This window comes from Hermetia illucens, chromosome 7 (assembly GCF_905115235.1).
Source record: "Hermetia illucens chromosome 7, iHerIll2.2.curated.20191125, whole genome shotgun sequence".
Classification (NCBI taxonomy): Eukaryota; Metazoa; Arthropoda; class Insecta; order Diptera; family Stratiomyidae; genus Hermetia; species Hermetia illucens.
This window is the reverse complement of record NC_051855.1, coordinates 12,138,467-12,156,773: the sequence shown is the minus strand read 5'-3', so window position 1 is coordinate 12,156,773 and position 18,307 is coordinate 12,138,467. Positions and strand designations below refer to the sequence as shown.

The 18,307-nt window shown below is 43.6% G+C and overlaps 1 protein-coding gene across 3 annotated transcripts; it reads left to right on the top strand.

Moving 5' to 3' along the window:
* Nucleotides 1-1,495: 1,495 nt before the first annotated feature.
* LOC119660779 lies at nucleotides 1,496-16,967 on the top strand. 3 transcript variants are annotated; one of them, XM_038069556.1, is made up of 6 exons: nucleotides 1,496-2,139; nucleotides 8,174-8,537; nucleotides 8,647-8,888; nucleotides 8,960-9,271; nucleotides 9,371-13,112; nucleotides 13,329-16,967. In XM_038069556.1, exons 1-6 carry the CDS (start codon nucleotides 1,789-1,791, stop codon nucleotides 16,262-16,264), a joined length of 7,947 nt encoding a protein of 2,648 aa, XP_037925484.1. In that variant the 5' UTR covers nucleotides 1,496-1,788; the 3' UTR covers nucleotides 16,265-16,967. The 3 variants fall into 3 exon arrangements, with proteins under 3 accessions (XP_037925484.1, XP_037925483.1, XP_037925482.1); XM_038069555.1 differs by having other exon boundaries at nucleotides 9,371-13,247; XM_038069554.1 differs by having other exon boundaries at nucleotides 9,371-16,967.
* Nucleotides 16,968-18,307: the final 1,340 nt, after the last annotated feature.

Genomic DNA, 18,307 nt, shown 5'->3' with positions numbered 1-18,307 from the left:
GCGTGACGGTTGATAGTTTGTTGACATTTCACGCCATTTGGAAATTGGCAGCGGTTCTCGTTTTCGACAGTTACTTTTGAATGAATTCATTTTGAGAACTGCAGGAAGTACTATTTGAGTTGAAAATGCTAATTATTAATGCCAGTTGCGTAGCTTCCATTTATAAAAATTGAATTTAAGCCAGAGGTATGTGCACTCTTACTGGCATTAATTGTATAATTTTCATTACCTAAAATATAGGAAGCTGAATACGCTAATTGGATCAATGTGAAGATTATGTGCTTAACTTTAGTTTTGGAGGCCAACAAAACCCCAGCTGTCTGTTTTAATCTCTTATCTTGCGATTTATGAACTGAACTGGTCCTTGCTAATCATGGATTGCACTTTTTTGTTGTTGATAGCAACCCGAGAAAGGTAGCCCTTTCCTTCCCTTCCCTTTTACTCGATTTGGGCCTGTACAAGGACAGTGACCAAAGACGGGAGGGATGCAGACAACTGTTTGATTGCGGGAGCATGGATTGTGGGACCTAATTGGTATTATAGAAGGAGGGGCCGAGCGAGATTTTTTGTATTATTGGGTTAAAGTCAGGCAGCCACTTCTTCAGTCTGACGCGCAACAGTTTGATCATATCCCGTTAGCGTAGAGGATAAGTTTACAATAGGGAGGGGAATATCATGGAGGAAGATGTGAAAAGGTTTGGGGCCTAGAATGGATCCCAGAGGAACTCCTGAATTTACCGGGAAGCCGATGGAACGAAGTCCATCGAAGCGCAAGTGTTAAGTTCTGTTGGGGATGAAGCCTCTAAGGATTCTGAATAAGAGTTTGTGTGTGTCTGAATTAGTTTGTGAATCATGCCCTCTTTTCAAACTGAATCAAATGGCTTTTCAAGGTCTAAGACGCAAGCACCATATCTAGGAACAATATCAGAAATCCTGCAGATTGCTCTGGTGCTGTAGGAATGCGATAGGTAAGACCTGGGGATTTTCACCCAAACGGATACACTGGATGTATACAACCATAATAAAACCCATTTTGATGTATGCATGCATCGTCTGGTGGTCAAGACTGCACTTTGCTAAGACCAGGAAGCTGCTAACGCAGATTCAGAGACTTGGCTGCCTAAGTATTACTGGAGCAATGAGTACTACGCCGACTACGGCACTTGAAGCTATCCTAAATTTAGCCCCCCTTCACTTGGAGGTGAAATGGAAAGCAGCCAACGACGCATATAGGCTCGATACCATTGGGGCGAGGAAAAATATCCGGTAGCCCTGATGCCGACCGATCATATGGTTTCCAGATTCGTCTTTGAAAAGACATACACTGACAGCTCTGTCACACTGACAGCTCTGTCACTGAGCGCGCACGCATTCATTCTGGTGTTGTATTTGGGAGTGAAAATTGTCAGCACTTGATAACTGTGTTTAGTGTAGTGCTGGTAACCCTAGCCTACCGCCTTATTGTATCTCGTGGACGAGGAGCATCAGTCGAGATTTCAACGCCGGTGAGTGACGACTTAGGCCTTGTGGTAGGGACCGGGTGAATGGGAAATTGTTTGACCGCGAAGTTGTCATTTATTGTTTTGTGTTCGCGGGATAGCTTGCCCTCGGAGACTTGGCCGCGTCCAAGTGAGCGCGATCAGCGTCGGGTCGCAGGTCTAGGTCAGCTCCCATGAGCTAGACCGCGGCTGATCAGTCGCGCTTTATTTACTATTCGCGTTTAATTTCGGGTTCTATTTAGTGTCAACGTGAGAAGTTACTTTATGTGTATAGAAAACCGCTAAGAGGATGGCGGATAAATCTAGTCCTAGTTCTAGCGGTGATAGAATCAATGTAATGAAGACGGGCGAAGGTCCGTCCGGTCAGGAAGCATCGAAGGGTGATTGCCTTCGTGGGAATTGTGCAACGGCAAGCGATGCTCCCGAAATGGATCCTTTACTGGACATGGAGTATTGCTCGAAGGATATGTGCACTTGTTTCGACCATGCAGGTGGTGAAGAGCGCGCTCTAGACGCCATCACATTCGTACCAAACGCTATTGTTTCCTGTCCTAATGCTTCGGGCAGCAATGAAGAAAGCGGTACCAAGGATGGTATGAAACCGATAAGTAGGAAGATTTTCCTGCTCAAGGAGTACAAGGTAAGTGTCTCGATTTTTGTTTACATCGGGGTTGAGTTTTTGGCGCGGTCCGGTCCAAGTTTTGAGCCCTTTGGGAGGGTAATGTTCCGTATTTGTAAATGAAAATCGCTGAATTATTTGCTCTCGTACACCTCTAGCTTTACTAGCATGTCCACAGAGAACTGGGTAAAACATCTGAGCTACGCCATTTCGTTCTATATTTAGGAAGTGGCTGATTGATTATGAATTCGCATCAGTCGAGGAACGAAGTCATGACTGCAGGATAACGTAATCATCGGCATGCAAGGCTTACTGTGGCTTCCTTGACTTGTTTTGGTATTTTCAGGTGTAATTGAAGACAGTGGAATAAACAAACGATTTGAGGAGACATATTGACGTAGGTTGATAAGGCAGACAATTCTGTGTGGCGCTCGCATTCTAGGTAACTGTTGCTATCGCTACCACGACTCGGAAGCCGATAGTGGTGATTCGATTTTATCATCGACAAGAGCAACATCGAATCAGAACATTGCTATGAGATGATTTCAAGCCAGGTCCTCTTGGAAGCTGGATGGAGGAAGAGTGATAATTTTTATGGAATTGCCGATAATTGGATGCAATGTCTCCTGCTCCCACAGCTTTTTTTTTTTTTAATAATTTAGGTGTGCTGCCTTGATTGTCCTTGATAAAAGGCAGTTGAATGCGGGCGGCAACAAGCGTAATGTTTTGTTGTGGCGGATTTTTGTGTATTAATTAGTTTCGGTTTAGGTATGAATGCATTTTTTTCAATGGAAACTAACGGATAGCTACTTGGTAATATTACAAGGCCCTACTACATGTTGACAAATATTGGAAACAAGCGTTCTCTATCCCCAAAAAGGAGTGCGTGTAAAAACGCCGTCTGAGAAGAGTTCCATAGCGTATACGCTACTCGCAGGGAACCTGTCCATCGACACTAGTTGCTGGTAGCCGGCAAAATAAAACAGCAATATTGGGTAATGTTGGGGCAGTCTTCCTGATAGAAGTCAAACTTCGGTCTAATAGCAGTTGCATCTCCTTCGAACTTTCCAAAACAGTGACCAGTGAGAATTCCCATTATGATTCGGAGGTTCTTTTTCGTGAGGTTTAAGCAATCCTTTCTGCGTATGGGTTCGTATCCCCCAATAAACACCCTGGACTGCTCCATCCCCGGTAGGCCCGCCCAGTATAGTTCCCTCAACGGTTCCTTCTCATTTCTTAGATTCATAGCCATGAAACCGTTTCCGATTCCACAGAAGGATTCTGGCCCGTGTAAAAGCGTTCCTGCTCCTTTCTTGGCTAGTTCGTCTGTTGCCTCGTTGTCTTCCAATCCAACATGGCCTGGAACCCAAAGTATCCAGCAGAGTGTATTCAGTCTCTCAAGGCATTCCCATACCAGTTTTGAGATCACCTGGTTGGACCTAAGTGCCTTGATCGCTGCTTGGCTATCGGTGAGAATAGCTATAGTTCCTTTGCAGATTAAAGGAGGCACATTTGTCTATGGCGTATATTTCCGCCTGGAATATGCTAGTGTACTTGCCCATTGGCTCGAAGTACATTTTCCTTGGACCAATGTCACCGGCACCCGCTCCCTCTGCTGTGAGGGATCTGTCAGGGTACCAAGTAATCAGCTGCTGGTCCAATTTGGATTCTGTCACATAGAATCGCGCAACCCTGGACTTGTATTCTAGTGTTTGTTAGCACGTCCAGGAGTTCGTCCACTACCATACTCAGCGGCGATAGTACTCCGCCCTGTGGACAACCTTCTATTTGTTTGCTTTGTGTTATATGTCGGCAGGTGTTTGTCCCAAAAGAACCCACGTTGGACGCAAAATCTGTTACGATGAATTGGATTGTGGCCCCACGTTGGGCGCCAGCTCCGTTACGATGGAATTGGATTGTGGCCCCACGTTGGGCGCCAGCTCCGTTACGATGGAATTGGATTGTGACTCCACGTTGGACGCCGACTCGTTTACGATGATAATTGGACTGACCCCGCGTTTGGTATCAACGATATGAGTCAACCCCACGCTGGGCGCCAAATGTGTTCACCTGCTGAACAAAATCCTCCTAAGTTCGAAGGGAGCTCTGAACCGAATACCTATCAAATCCCAAAGATAGCGGAAATGCCACCTTTCGGTCCCCACGTTGGGCGCCGACTTTGTTACTACGGGAATTGGACTGTGTCCCCACGTTGGGCGCCAATTTTGTTTCGATGTGAGTCTGGATCACGCTGAGCGCCAACTCTTGCGAAGAAGGTAAGGCGTTCCATCAGCTTGGTGGTGTTGGTACCAAGGCAATACTTTCTGTCGGCTTTGCAGAGAAATCCGTTTCAGAGCCCTTTTTTCAGCGTCAAGAGAATCTTCACCTGGTAAGTTCGTTTAGGCATCGAAGTATTCGCAAGCGAAGGGAACTCTGATCCTAATACCATCAAGTCTGGTGGGTGAAAACTCCAGAAGATAGCGGGAATGCCACCCTGCGGGACCCACGTTGGGCACCGACTTTGTTATGATGAGAATTGGACCGTGGCCCCACGTTGGGCGCCAACTCTTTTAGGATGTGACTCAGTCTCACGCTGGGCGCCAATTGTTGCGAAGTGGGAAGGACGTTGCATCACCTTGGCGACCGTGTTGGTGCCAAGGTGACGCAACGCCCTACTCTCTTCGTAACATTTGACCAATGACTGGCCGGATGGTGTAGAACATTGGCATAGTTTCCAGCCGGCTATGCAGAGAAATTCGCTGAAGAGCCCTGTTTTGAGCGTCAAACTTGGAACTTACAAGAGGATGTTCACCTAGTGAACGTAATCCTCCTAAGTTCCTTGAGGCATTGGAGTATTCGTAAGTGAAGGGAGCTCAAATCCTAATTCCATTAAGCCCGGGGGATGTAAACCACAAAATATAGCGCAAATGCCCCTTTCCGGGCGCCAAATCAGTTACGATGAGAACTGGACTGGCCCCACGTTGGACGCCAACTCAGTTATGATGAGAATTGGACTGGCCCCACGTTGGACGCCATCTCAGTTATGATGAGAATTGGACTGGCCCCACGTTGGGCGCCAACTCAATTATGATGAGAATTGGGCGCCGACTCAGTTACGATGAGAATTTAGCTGGCACCACGTTGGGCACCAACTCAGTTACGATGAGAATTTAGCTGGCACCACGTTGGGCACCAACTCAGTTGCGGTGAGAATTGGACTGGCCGCTCGTTGGGCGCCAACTCAGTTACGATCAGAATTGGACTGGCCCACGTTGGGCACCAACTTTATTACGATGAGAATTGGACTGTGGTCCCACGTTGGGCGCTAACTCTTACAATATGAGTCAGCCCCACGCTGGGCGCCAACTCTTATGGCGTGATTTGGCCCAACGCTGGGTACTAACTCTGTTAGGAAGAGTAGGACGTTACCTCACCATGGTGACCGTGTTGGCGGCAAAGTGATGCATCGGAAGAGGGTAAGGTCCTTGGGAAGTTTTGGGGAGGGGGTGGTGTACATTTCCGAAGACGATTTAAAGATGGTTGACACTTTGTTCCTCGTATAGGCAAAACTCAGTTTCTGAAGCTCGTCCGATCCTTGGAGTCAACATGCACAGAAGTTTGAATCCAATATCTCCCGATTTTTAAGACCAAAATGTTCATATTTCCGGTACCTATGTCCTTTTCCTTCTGGTGTAAATATTGCACGACTTTTTGATCACCTGCTGTTTGGCTCTTGAGGTCAATTAGGCTGTGACTCCACGTTGGGCGCCAACTCTGTTACGATGTGAATTAGCCCCACACTGGGTGCCATCTCTGTTACGATGTGAGTCAACCCCCACGCTGGGCGCCAATTGTTAAGAAGAGGGCAGGGTGCTCCATCACCTTGGTGCCAAGGTGCCAATATCACATGACTCATTCAGGCACCTTGGCAATAGTTTCAGTCGGCTTTGCAGAGGATATTCACTAGGTGAACAAAAATCGTTTAGGCATCAGAGTATTCGTAAGCGAAGGGCACTTTGAATCCAATACCATCCAAGTCCGGTGGGTGTTAAACCCAAAAATAGGGAAAATGCCACTTTCCGGGCCCCACGTTGGGCGCGAACTCTGACGATGAGAATTGGACTGTGGACCCACGTCGGGCGCCAACAGTATTACGCTGAGAATTGGGCTGCCATGACGACCTTGTGAAATACTCGGCGATCGGCACGTTCGATGCACTGGATGGAACAGTAATGTTGATACTAGGACATTCCACACTCATTTTTAAGGTTTTTTTTTTTTTGTAAAACAAAGCCTTATTAAAATCGGTTTACTGTCTTTCCGTCACACGCGTTTCTCTCGGAGACGGTTGTAACGATTCACACCAAATTTGGTGGAAAGGCGGGAATTGTGAACGCTCACGCATACATTGAGTTACATAATTCTATGCCGAATTTAAGGGGGGTCCCCATACATGCAAAAGGGCGTCCCACGTTGGGCGCCAACTCTATTGCGATGAATCGACCCCACATTTGGGCACCAACTCTATTGCGATGAATCGGCCCCACATTTGGGCGCCAACTCTGTTACGAAGAGAGTGGGGCTTTTCCTCACCTTGAAGACCGTGTTGGTGCCAAGGTGATGAAACGCTCTACTTTCTTCGTAACAACTGATCAATGAGTAGAACAATGGAGTAAGAGGTTTAGGTCCTTAGGAAGGGGGGGGAGGTGGAGAATTCCACCTTCCGGGCCCCACGTTGGGCACCAACTCTTTTACGATGAGAATTGGACTGTGAGCCCACGTCGGTCGTCAACTCTATTATGATGTGAATCAACCCCACGGTGGGCGCCAGCTCTGTTTGGTTCTTGAGGCTAATATGTATATGACCTGTGGCAAACAGAATCCTCCTAACTTCGTTTAAGCTTTCTAGTGCGATGAAGCCCGGCAGATGTTGTACCCAAAAGATAGCGGGAATGCCACCTTCTGGTCCTCACTTTGGGCGCCAACACGATGAGATGAGAATTAGACTCTGGTCCCACGTTGGGCGCCAATTTTTTTGCTGTTTGAGTCAACCCCACGTTGGACATGATTTTTTTTTGGATCTGAGCCAACCCCACGTTGGGCGCCGATTCTGTCGGTGCCAAGCTGTTGCAACAGCCTACCCTCTTTGTAACAACTGATCAATAAGTCGCCGTATAGTGAAGAAAGGGGTGTAAGATCGATGAAATGACCTTTAGGTCAACGCACCAGAGTGTTTAGGGATACAAAATACTTCTTCATTATGTAATTGGAACTAAAGTATTAAATATCGTGAGAACATGTTGTCGGAATACTTCAGTGGAGTATGGCCAATAGTTCATCTCTCGTGGCTAGTCCTACTCAGCCTGGATGGTCATCTTGGTGATACAGTCATAACACCTTACAGCACTCCCCTCGAAATGACCATGTAAATATGGAAGCGAAAATCAGTGATAGTCCCCTTTGAGGCATTTTCTATTGTGACTCGCCTCGCTTTCGACCTTAAATAGCTCTTCAATGATGGATGACTGTTAGTTGGCTAGATGTATAGGAATACATCTCTAGAAGTGTCACCATTGGGTTGCTCGAGAATAACCCTCAGTGTTGTGATCGACGTATCAACGAACGTCTCAAATCTAAAATTTACCGCAATGTCGTCCGTCCAGTCGCTCTCTATGGTTCTGAGTGTTGGCCGACCATAAAAGACAATGAACGGCGTCTTGCGGTAATGAAGACGAAGATGCTACGTTGGACTAGTGGCGTCACACGTATAAATCACATCCGAAATGAGGATATCCGCGATCGTTATGGGGTTGCATCGATCGTGGAAAAGTTGCGAGAGAGGCGTCTTCGATGGTATGATCACGCAATTCGTGCAAACGAGAATTCACTTGCCAAGATTGGTCTGAACATTGAAGTGGATGGTAAACGATGGGACAGTGATGTTGATACACATGGAGCCAACCGTTTATAACAATTTTTTGTATACTTCATCACCTGACCGACATTATTTGGATGTATTTCTTTAACGTTTTCTTCCTTTCCTTTCATTTTACAGGAAGCCATTATAAATTTGTGTTACAACAAACTTGACTATTCTTCACGTATTGACAAACTACATATTGCCTGGCAATGTGCAACAATTTTAGTTGGCAATTCAACGGCAGAAGCTTGTAAAAATCTTCTCTATTGGGTATTACGACATACATTACATCTAATGCTAGTTGGTGAATGGACAACATTACCAACTGAAAAACGTAACGAAATACGAACTAATATTCTACAAGCTCTACCGAAAATTCAAAATTCACCAAACTCAGCTAATCGTTGTGAATATATCCTGCAACATTTTGATAATCCTTGGGGCGATAAGCGTTTATTGACGGTTTTACATGGTGATGCTCGGCTGCTAACGAAAAATGGTAAGTAATATTGCTTTGTACATTGAATTGGGTTGAATAGCAAGCGCACTATTTTCAACCACGTTGAAATCTATCCAGAAATGTTCATTTTTTATGCTTTATATTACAGATTTAGACTATCTTACAGCCGAGCGTGGTTGTATGATAGTTCTTCGTTTGCAAAAGCTATGTGAAACCAAGTGTGATGATGTAGCCTTCACACTATGCTCAAAAGCACTTCTAGCTCTGCGTAGTGTTGGTGAAAATCATGAATTACGAAAATCCACATCAATAGGACATATATACTTCATTTTCGACATCTATCTTTGTCTTGTACATAAATATATCGGTGTTAATAAGTTCATCGAAGAGGTAAGGATGACCTTGTTCTTGGAGTTTTTCTACGCCTCCAATACACTCATATTTTCCTATGGTCTTTCCAGGTTAAGCGTCTAGGACTCTACGATGCACTGTTACTAATACGGCGTAATATCAACATGGACACAGAGAGTTCACGCTTATTCAAATTCCGAGCTAAAGTTGCAAAACTATCGGCAAACATTACTATAGCAACAATTATGGTTGATTGTCTAAATTCAAACAATCAACACTTCTACTGTGCAATACTCAAGGAGTGGTTAAAGATGCATCAAAAGGTTCCCGTACGGAAATTCAGAGTGATTGCCCGAAAACTATTCTCCTCTGCTTGTTCACAGAAACATTTGCATTTAGCGTGTCACATAATCAAAGAAATGGTAAGCTCACACTTCCAGTATCTAAACAATTAAATAAAAATACAACTACGAGTTCGTTCCTATGTTAACTCCTTAAATTCCTCCCTATCTTCCTCACAGAAAGTGCCAGAGTGGAGGGAATTGCTACTAGAACTCTACGTACGAGTCATTACAGGCGATTTGAACGAACTGGAGTTGCTGAAAAGTGAAAAGAGTTGCTCAGTCGAAGTGATTATCGAGAACGAAGTCACATTATCGCATCGTTATTTGCAAATTGCTGATCTCTTGCAAATTCATCATCCATATCTAACCCATGAGTGTATTTTAACTGCTTTTTCTTTGAATCCAACTCCTGAAAACTATAATATTGTTAAATGTGTAGCGTTAACTAAACAATGGGAAGCGGTCGAGAATCCAGATTTAGGCAATGCAGGTAGTACTCTAAACAGTAATAATCAGTCAGAATCTCATTCAACTGATTCAAAAGTGGGTAGCATAATTAAAACCACCATATCAACAACAACCACAACAACAGTAACCATATCCAACTCCCTTGTTACCACCACTAGCACGAAAACATGCCAATCTAATATAACAGCTTCAACCAAAATTCCAGAATCTACCTCAAACTTTACAGATAAAGTAACAGGAAATTCTGAAGATTCCAACTCCTCTTCGACCCTTCACGTATTGCATTCCATTACGGGTAGCAATAAGATCCTTGAAAATCCTAGTTATGATGCTCTTGCAGCTCCTAATCTTATTCTCGATTCAATCGAAACTATCGATTTACCTGATCACATACGTATAGATCTTTCCGTGCTGCTCAGTTCACCACGTGTTAAATTTCTATCTTGGTTACAGTCCTGGCCTGAATTGGAAAGTAATTGCCAGCGACTTTTAAAACCAGGCGGAAAATTAGAGATAGTCAGACAGGGTTTAGCTATAGCAAATGATCATTTACAATATTTAAATTTAGATTACGATCAATTCCGCAATTTACCAGAATCAGATGGTCCAGGTATCGAGAAAGGATACGAAATATTTGCAGATTCTGATGAAGAAATGTCGAATGCTGAATCCGATTATGAGGTAAGTGACGATAACACTACTAGACGTAAGAAGCCTGGAAGAAAACCTAAACATCCCAGAGTGAAATCCCCGTCTTTGGAGAAACAACCCCGGCACATGAATTTACAAAGAGAATATAAACGAAGTTACAATAAATCGATGCGAGATCCTCTTAGCGATACCTTGTGCTCGACATTTGCTCAAGCCTTGCAACATGATCCGAAATTGATTTCTCCTTTCAATGACTTCCTATTACGACATCTCTCACAACAATCTGGTGAAAGTCCTCCGGATTCTGCAAGTGAACTTGACGCACTTTTCCGAGTGTTTTATATTCAACAACTACAAGCGCAATTGCAGCTATCCTCATCGTACACAGCTGCATTGCAACAGCAAGTCACACCCTCTCATCAAGGGAGCGCAATCCGTTTCAAACAGAGGCAATCTGCCACCCCGAATCAAAAAGATATTCGAAAGCGATCTTCACAAGTCTATACCCCATCACCTATAGTACCTTCAACAAGCCAACAACACCCTCTTGCGCCAACGTCTTTAGCACGCCAACAAGCGAATGCTCGAGGATTTCCAAATCAGTTACCTTTACTTTCTCAGAAATCACTGTTGAATCCTACTCAGAAAACAATGTCGTATGGAAGTCAGTTAACCATTACTCCCTCAACCCAAAATATGCCATCCACCTCGTCGTTAAGTCGCTTGAATTTTGCCAAGCGTTCATATAGCCAAATAGCTACTCAAGAGCCAGGTCCGTCAAAGATCGAAAGGAGTCGACTAGTAGAGGAATCATTGAAAAGGAAGCCGGGCGAGAATTCAACATCAACGAGTGAATTGTTACATCCACAAACAGGAGGGACTATATCCAAATTGACGTCGATTGTACAAAGTTCAGATTCTCTTCCTCGTTCAATTCCACAGAAACAACCTTCAGGCACCGGCAGTAATCGGGTATCGACCGATGATTCAAATAGGTTCCAATCCAACGTGAAGCAATCCGGCAATCAAGTGCGCTCTTCCCTTGCTTACGTTTCGGCCGGTGTGGCAGCAGCTCCATTGACAACCACTACTACCGCTTTGCCCTCTACCCCTAAATTGGCTCTATCTACTCTATTGAGTTCAGGTCGATGGGTGCAACAGCCAGCTTCCGAATTGAAACTTTCTAGCAATGGAAAACCAACATTTGTGTCAACTCAGTCAATCACTGCAGGCAATACCAACAGCGGGATTATATACCCTCCTATTGACCCGAAGAAAGTATTCTATGTCGAGAGGATCATTCCCGCATCAAAGCGCAGTTTATTGGGCTCCTCTGTTGAAATAAAAGATATTTCAAAGTTGACAATGCGGACGGCAACTTCGTCCAATGAAAGTAATATTGTGATATCGAGTGGAAGCGCTCCAATTTCAGCGGAATTATCAACCCAAAAAGATGTAAAACTGGCACCACATGTAAGTCCAAACGTCCCAGCTATTGTTCCGGGAGCATCTACCAGTAAACATGACTCATATGAACCATCCATTAGTCAACCAGTGGGCCTTGATCTATTTAAAGCCTCTACTAGTTCGTCAAACTTAACTGGCTTAATATTTGATAGACATAATCAAACAAAACCAAATGATCTCCCAGTTGCCGTACAAACAGTTACTGTTCAAGAGCCAACGGTAAACCAATTGGTTCCTAAAATAGTGGTAGACGAAATCGAGATTTCTGATAGTTGTAGTACCACTGATTCTGCATTAACAATCGAAGACATGCAGCCCTTTGAGCCAAAAAGAAGCAAGCTTACGTCGGATCCTATGCTTTCTGACGAGAGTGCATGTCAAGTGGTATTCGAAGACGAGGTTGGACAGCGTCAAGTAGGTGTGGATAATTGTGATAGTCAGGATGCTAGCAGTACATTGGCCGCTGACAAAGTAGATGACGCACACAGTTCATTGGAAAACAGTGGTGAGATTCAAGTACGTCAAATTGAAGATATCCTCGAATCGGATAAGTCGAATGATAATCATGGCGAGGAATCAAAAACTTGTGACTCAACTCAGGACGAGAAGAAAGAAAAGGATCGTAATGAGGATGAATTAAATGCTGACGGAAAAGTTACTGAGGAGAATACCAAACTCTATCAAGTAGTTTCTGAGGCTGACACATCTGCAGAACAACCACAAACATCGCTTGAATTGAATATTCCTTTCAGTCTTGTGCCACAAGTTTCAGATTCACAAACTCTGCAAACTTCCAAGGCTGATAATCAATTTTTGACTGTGATTAAAAATAGTGTAGTCCTTGAGGATGATGCGTTCGTGACCCCTCCTGAGGGCGATTCCTTCGGGGCCATTCCTGAAACTGATCCGTTCATGGTCGCTCCTGAAGGTGATCCTTTCGTAGCCGCTAATGAAGGTGAGATTTCCGTAGCTGCTCCTGGAGCTGACTCTTCCGTAACCGCTCCTGAAGCTGACTCTTCCGTAATCGCACCTGAAGGCGATTCCTTCATTGCTGATCCTGAAGGCGATTCCTCCGTTGCTGATCCTGAAGGCGATTCCTTCGTTGCTGATCCTGAAGGCGATTCCTTTGTTGCTGATCCTGAAGGCGATTCCTTCGTTGCTGATCCTGAAGGCGATTCCTTCGTTGCTGATCCTGAAGGCGATTCCTTCGTTGCTGATCCTGAAGGCGATTCCTTCGTTGCTGATCCTGAAGGCGATTCCTTCGTTGCTGATCCTGAAGGCGATTCCTTTGTTGTTGATCCTGAAGGCGATTCCTTCGTTGCTGATCCTGAAGGCGATTCCTTCGTTGCTGATCCTGAAGGCGATTCCTTCGTTGCTGATCCTGAAGGCGATTCCTTCGTTGCTGATCCTGAAGGCGATTCCTTCGTTGCTGATCCTGAAGGCGATTCCTTTGTTGCTGATCCTGAAGGCGATTCCTTCGTTGCTGACCCTGAAGGTGATTCCTTCGTTGCTGATCCTGAAGGGGACTCCTTCCTGGCTGCTCCTGAAGAAGATTCCATTGTGGCCGGGAGTGCAACCTCTGAAAACAATGAACATACGATTGAGTTTCCAGAAGGTCAAAATAACGTCCTTCAAGAAAGTGAAGAAAAGCAGGATTCTGACGTTAATGAAGATAAACTTGTTGTTAAGACTAAAAGCATTCCGGAAGAAGTAGAACGTCACACAGATGAGGTTTTGGAAGATGATGAAGTAGTTCCAATTAGTACTTCGGGAGTAGCACCAGTGGTGAATTTGGAATCTCTTTCGGACGTTGATTCCATTGAGGTAATTGATTACGTGGAGGATATTTCAACTTTCCCAAAGGAAGCATCTTGCCAGGATTTGGATTCACCTATGGACAACACTGAACATGACTCGGATTCAAAATGCGACTCAGCCGGTGTAAGCGGTGCTCAAATTAATGACATTCCCGGAGAGAGCATGGAAGATTCATCCATGCCCATTTTAGAAATAGCTGAAGCCACAGGACAGGAGGAAACTAAGACTAATGCAAACAGTTTTAAACATTCAACAGTTCCTTACTTAGAGCCGTCCTCACAGTCATCAACTGATGATATTGAAATTAGTTCACAAAATGTTGGGCAAGAATTTACTCCCGAACCTGTTTCCTCAACGTCACAAGCTCAAAAATTTAATCAAATTGAGGATAACGCATCTTTAATGCCACCCCCATTGGACCCCATAGTTGCGGTGGATTCAGATACCGATACAGAAATGGACGATACCGACAATGATGACGTTAATCCAGGCAGTGGCAAACGTACTGATCATGGAGGACATACCGATACTGATACCGATTCTAGCGAAAGTCGAGATCTTGTGGTGCAGGTACCACGACGAACCTACTCCAGAATCTCAGGAGCTGGTGAATGTTCGAATTTATCTCCACAAAATCAATCTGATCAGCGTTCGTCGTCTATTCAAAATAATGGTTCCGATCAACAGCGAAAACAGACCGGGCATCAGAAGAAAGGATCTAAAGGGGCTAATCTGAACTTTCGTCAGGAATCCAATGACACTGTTTCTGAAGGATATCTCTCTGATTTTGAATGTGCGGCAGCTAGTACGGTGGATCCAAATATCACTAACGATGCATCTTCAAGCTATTCACTATGTGCATCGATATTGAAAGACTTTGCAACAGATAGCTCAGATGAAAGTGAGCTTACAGTTCAGATTCCTACTAGAACTTATGGTCAGTTGAATTCTTCGAGTTTTATTAAGAGGCGGAGTGCTTTTCAGCAAACAACTAAGGCTCTAGTAAGCGACAAAAAGAATTGTGATATGTTTGAGGAAAAGGGCAAACCATGGATTGATTCTCAGGAACGATGGCAGCAGCGACGAGAGAAGGAAAAATACGAAAGCTCCTCGTCAGAAGATGAGGACGATTTCGGATTCGGTTTAAGTCAATCAAATTGCAATTGTAGCCATGAAAAACCCCTGTCTCTACCCCAGTTTGCCGCGTCAACATCGAGTGATCAAAGTCACGTAAAGAAGGAACCGAAAATAATAGAGCCCAAACAACAAACCTCTGCGAAACGAGGAGTTTTTGAATTTTACATAAACACGTATCCTAGTGGAAAGTCATCATACTCGAATTTTTCGATACCATCCAAAGAAACCGATCCAGGATCGAGTGCTACTCCCAAAACTGGGGGGATGAAATATCATCCGCAGCTGAGAGACGTTAATCTATTTACAAATAATCAAACAGACTTGACTAAATCAACCAAAGGGGGGCAGTCTACCCGAGTAGGATCCAAGTTAGCCAAACCAAACTCAGGTGTACCAAATTCCCTGTGCCATACATCCAAATGGGTAGCAGAGAAATTTCGTCGCTACCAAAAATCTCTGAAATATTCATTCAAAGCCAGTCCTACAGATATTAAAAGAATGACTAGTGCAAAAGTTGTCGTTCAACCGCTCACCAACGAGACCCTGCTCAAGCATAATCAAACAGTTAAGATTGATGGTTGCTTGGTACAATTGCCAAAAATCCAATTAAAACGACTGAGGACCTGCCATAGTCCTATTTCTTTCCAGTGCTGTTGCGAGTGTGCCATAAAAGATGTTGAATGTCGAAATGGTGCCCAGAACGATAGTGTATTGTATGTGCCCCCGAATAAAAAGGTTAAAATTAATGGACCACCGGGCAGAAAGGATAATTCTACCTTTCGTCCTATCAATGTCCACTCGGCCATGTTGCTTATTAATCCTAAACGGGCAATTGTAAGATTGCCTCACATTCCGCTTGGGCTGACTTCCGGATCAGTTCCAAAAAACGTCCAGCTTGCACCCAATGATTTCCGATTGGGTTTCCCAATGCAGGCAATCATTGAGGTGCAAGAGAAACTAAATGAAACTATCTATTTTGAAAGGATCCTTTTTCTATATGATTATGCTGTGCAGATTGCTTTGTCAGTCATACATGGCCAGGTTGGAAGTTTGGTTTTAAGTCGATTTGGATCGGATTTTCTCCAGCTTCCAAAAAAATGTGGACTTGAGGTGGTCATAACAAACAGCAGATTGACTGTAAAGCGTCCAATTAATTTTATTATCAGGCGCTTGCCACAGGATTTCTTTCCTGCAGTTTTAAGTCCTGACCATTTTCCTGGTGCAAGGCATTTCACTGTGATTGAGTTTGGACGTGAAACGAAGCCAGGATATCCTAAGGAGTTCAACTGGGCAACCTACTCGGTTGTTCTGTCTATTTATTTCGCCCGAGGCAGATTATTCATTATATTTTCGTCTGGTATCGATATTGAGGATCAACCGCAATATCCTGCCAAGCAGAAAATAATACGCCAGGTTGGATGCATCCTTAGCAATGATAATAAGGGCACCGCGGTTAAAATCAATAAAATCAATATGGGGCAAATGTCTGACAATGTGGAAGCCTATAGCAACCCAATACGGTGCTGGTGAAGCAGTGAAAGTTGATCTCAATTAAAATTTCTAGGAAAGGAAGATATACGGATGAAGTGTTGGGAAATCATAGAGGTCTATAGCCCCTCTCCCCCTATGAAAGAGTGGTTAATCGACGTGTTTTTTGGAGTTATCTATAATTCAGTACCTTTTAATATTTTTCTACTTTTAGTTTTCGATTGAGCTTTCTATGCTCATGACAGTATCGAGTATTTGTTCTACTTGCATAACCTGTCTTTGAAAATATTTGTCACCCATTCCTCTCTCCGAGGTCTTTGACAAAAAAAAGACTGTAATGAGAAAAGACATACAAATTTGCAATCTGTTACCATAGTTTGTCCATTTGGACTGAATTTTCTTGACCGCCTACCTTTGAATTTTGGCACTTTTAGTTATAATCCTTTATTAAAATGAATTATTTAAAAATCTACAAAGAAAAAGAAGAGAAAATCCAAAAAACAATCAATTTTTGAAGTAACACAGGGGAATCCCCCGATAATGCGTACATCGGTTATTCGTATTTTCGGTTAATTCATACAAATTTGCCGCCCCCCAGAGTTGATTTTCTTTATTTTGCACTCTGGATAATTGGGAAATCATCAGTCCCTTGACGATACGGATTATCGGGATCCTACTGTACACTTCCTTTTCAGCGATATAAAACTATTGTATATAGATTTGAATATAACCATTTCAGTGTAAATAAAATTGTGTTTTTATTGTGGAAAATGAGAATATGTCCTTCGGTAAGTATAAAAACCCCACCCGCAATAAGCTAAAATGTCTGGTATTTTTGCAAGCATTCCCAATTTCCCAGCGTGGTCACTGTTACACGTCGATAAAAAATCAGAGCGTCCTGTTCCTTTTTCTATAACATAGAGGGCACCTGAGTCCTTCATGCTTTTTGTAAAAAGTCAGCTCTCTGTCAAATTTAGTCTTCAATTGAGTGGTTTTTCGAAATGAGTGCTGTTTACGCCTCTCGCTTTGAGGCAATTTTTCTATGTTTGCATGAAAAAGGACCCAAATTAACGCAAACTGCTGCTGCGAAATATATGGGAAAGTCGAAGCAATTCGTTAGCAAGTGGATAAATCGCTATAAAAAGGTCGGTAACGTTGATGATTTTCCTGATCGCAGAAGTGCAAGCAAAGTCTCAAAAAAAGACAGAAAAAAAGATTCTCACATTGCTCTCGGAAGATCCAACTTTGACTTTACGTGGAGCTGCTGTGAAATTGAAAGCAAAAGGTGTTGACATATCTTACGGAACGATTCGTAGGCACTTGCTTGCCAATAAACTGAAATATCGCAGTACTTTGGAAAAACCAATGTTGAGTGCAAAAAACACGTTGAAAAACGAGTGGAATGGGCGAAGGAAAACTTGGACCGCGATTGGGGCAACTGATGAATCCTCCTTCTGGGCATTTCCGAGCATCAAACACGCCTGGACAACCTCCACCAGTAGGATGCTTCAACGGACTGTTAAACATCCCGTCAAGGTCCATGTTTGGGGGTGCTTCTCAAACAAAGGTTTCGGTACTTTGTTCTTATTTACCGATAATTTAAATGCCGAAAAAATGAATAAAATATATCAAAAGGCTTTGTTACCATCTGCTAAGCAATGGTATATCAAGAAAAATGAAAGCTGGATCTCCTCTTGAAGGATAACGATCCGAAACATCGGAGTCGAGCCGTGTAGCGAGTGGAAGGCGCAAAACGGAATTGTCACTTTAGATTGGCCATCTCAGTCACCGGATGCAAATCCCATGGAAAATGTGTGGGCTCTGATGAAAATGCAGCTTCACAAGATGCAAGCCATGTAATTTAGATCAACTTTCTCGACAAATTCGGCAAATTTGGAGGTCTTTTCCGGTAGAATATGCAGAAAAACTAGTGGAAAGTATGCCCCGACGGTGCCAGGCCATAATTGACAATGCAAGAGATTGAACTTGCTACTGAGGTATTTGCATTGAGTATTGACGACCAAATTATCAATAAATTTGCGAATTTTCGAAAAATCAATTGTTGTTATTTAACAGTGACCACGC

What these genes read in the sequence shown, in the direction of transcription:
- LOC119660779 (XM_038069554.1), top strand. Translation starts at nt 1,789, where the DNA reads ATGGCGGATAAATCTAGTCCTAGTTCTAGCGGTGATAGAATCAATGTA. An exon ending in TCCTGCTCAAGGAGTACAAG is followed by an intron (nt 2,140 to 8,173) that starts GTAAGTGTCTCG and finishes TTCATTTTACAG; the next exon opens with GAAGCCATTATAAATTTGTG. An exon ending in GTCACATAATCAAAGAAATG is followed by an intron (nt 9,272 to 9,370) that starts GTAAGCTCACAC and finishes TCTTCCTCACAG; the next exon opens with AAAGTGCCAGAGTGGAGGGA.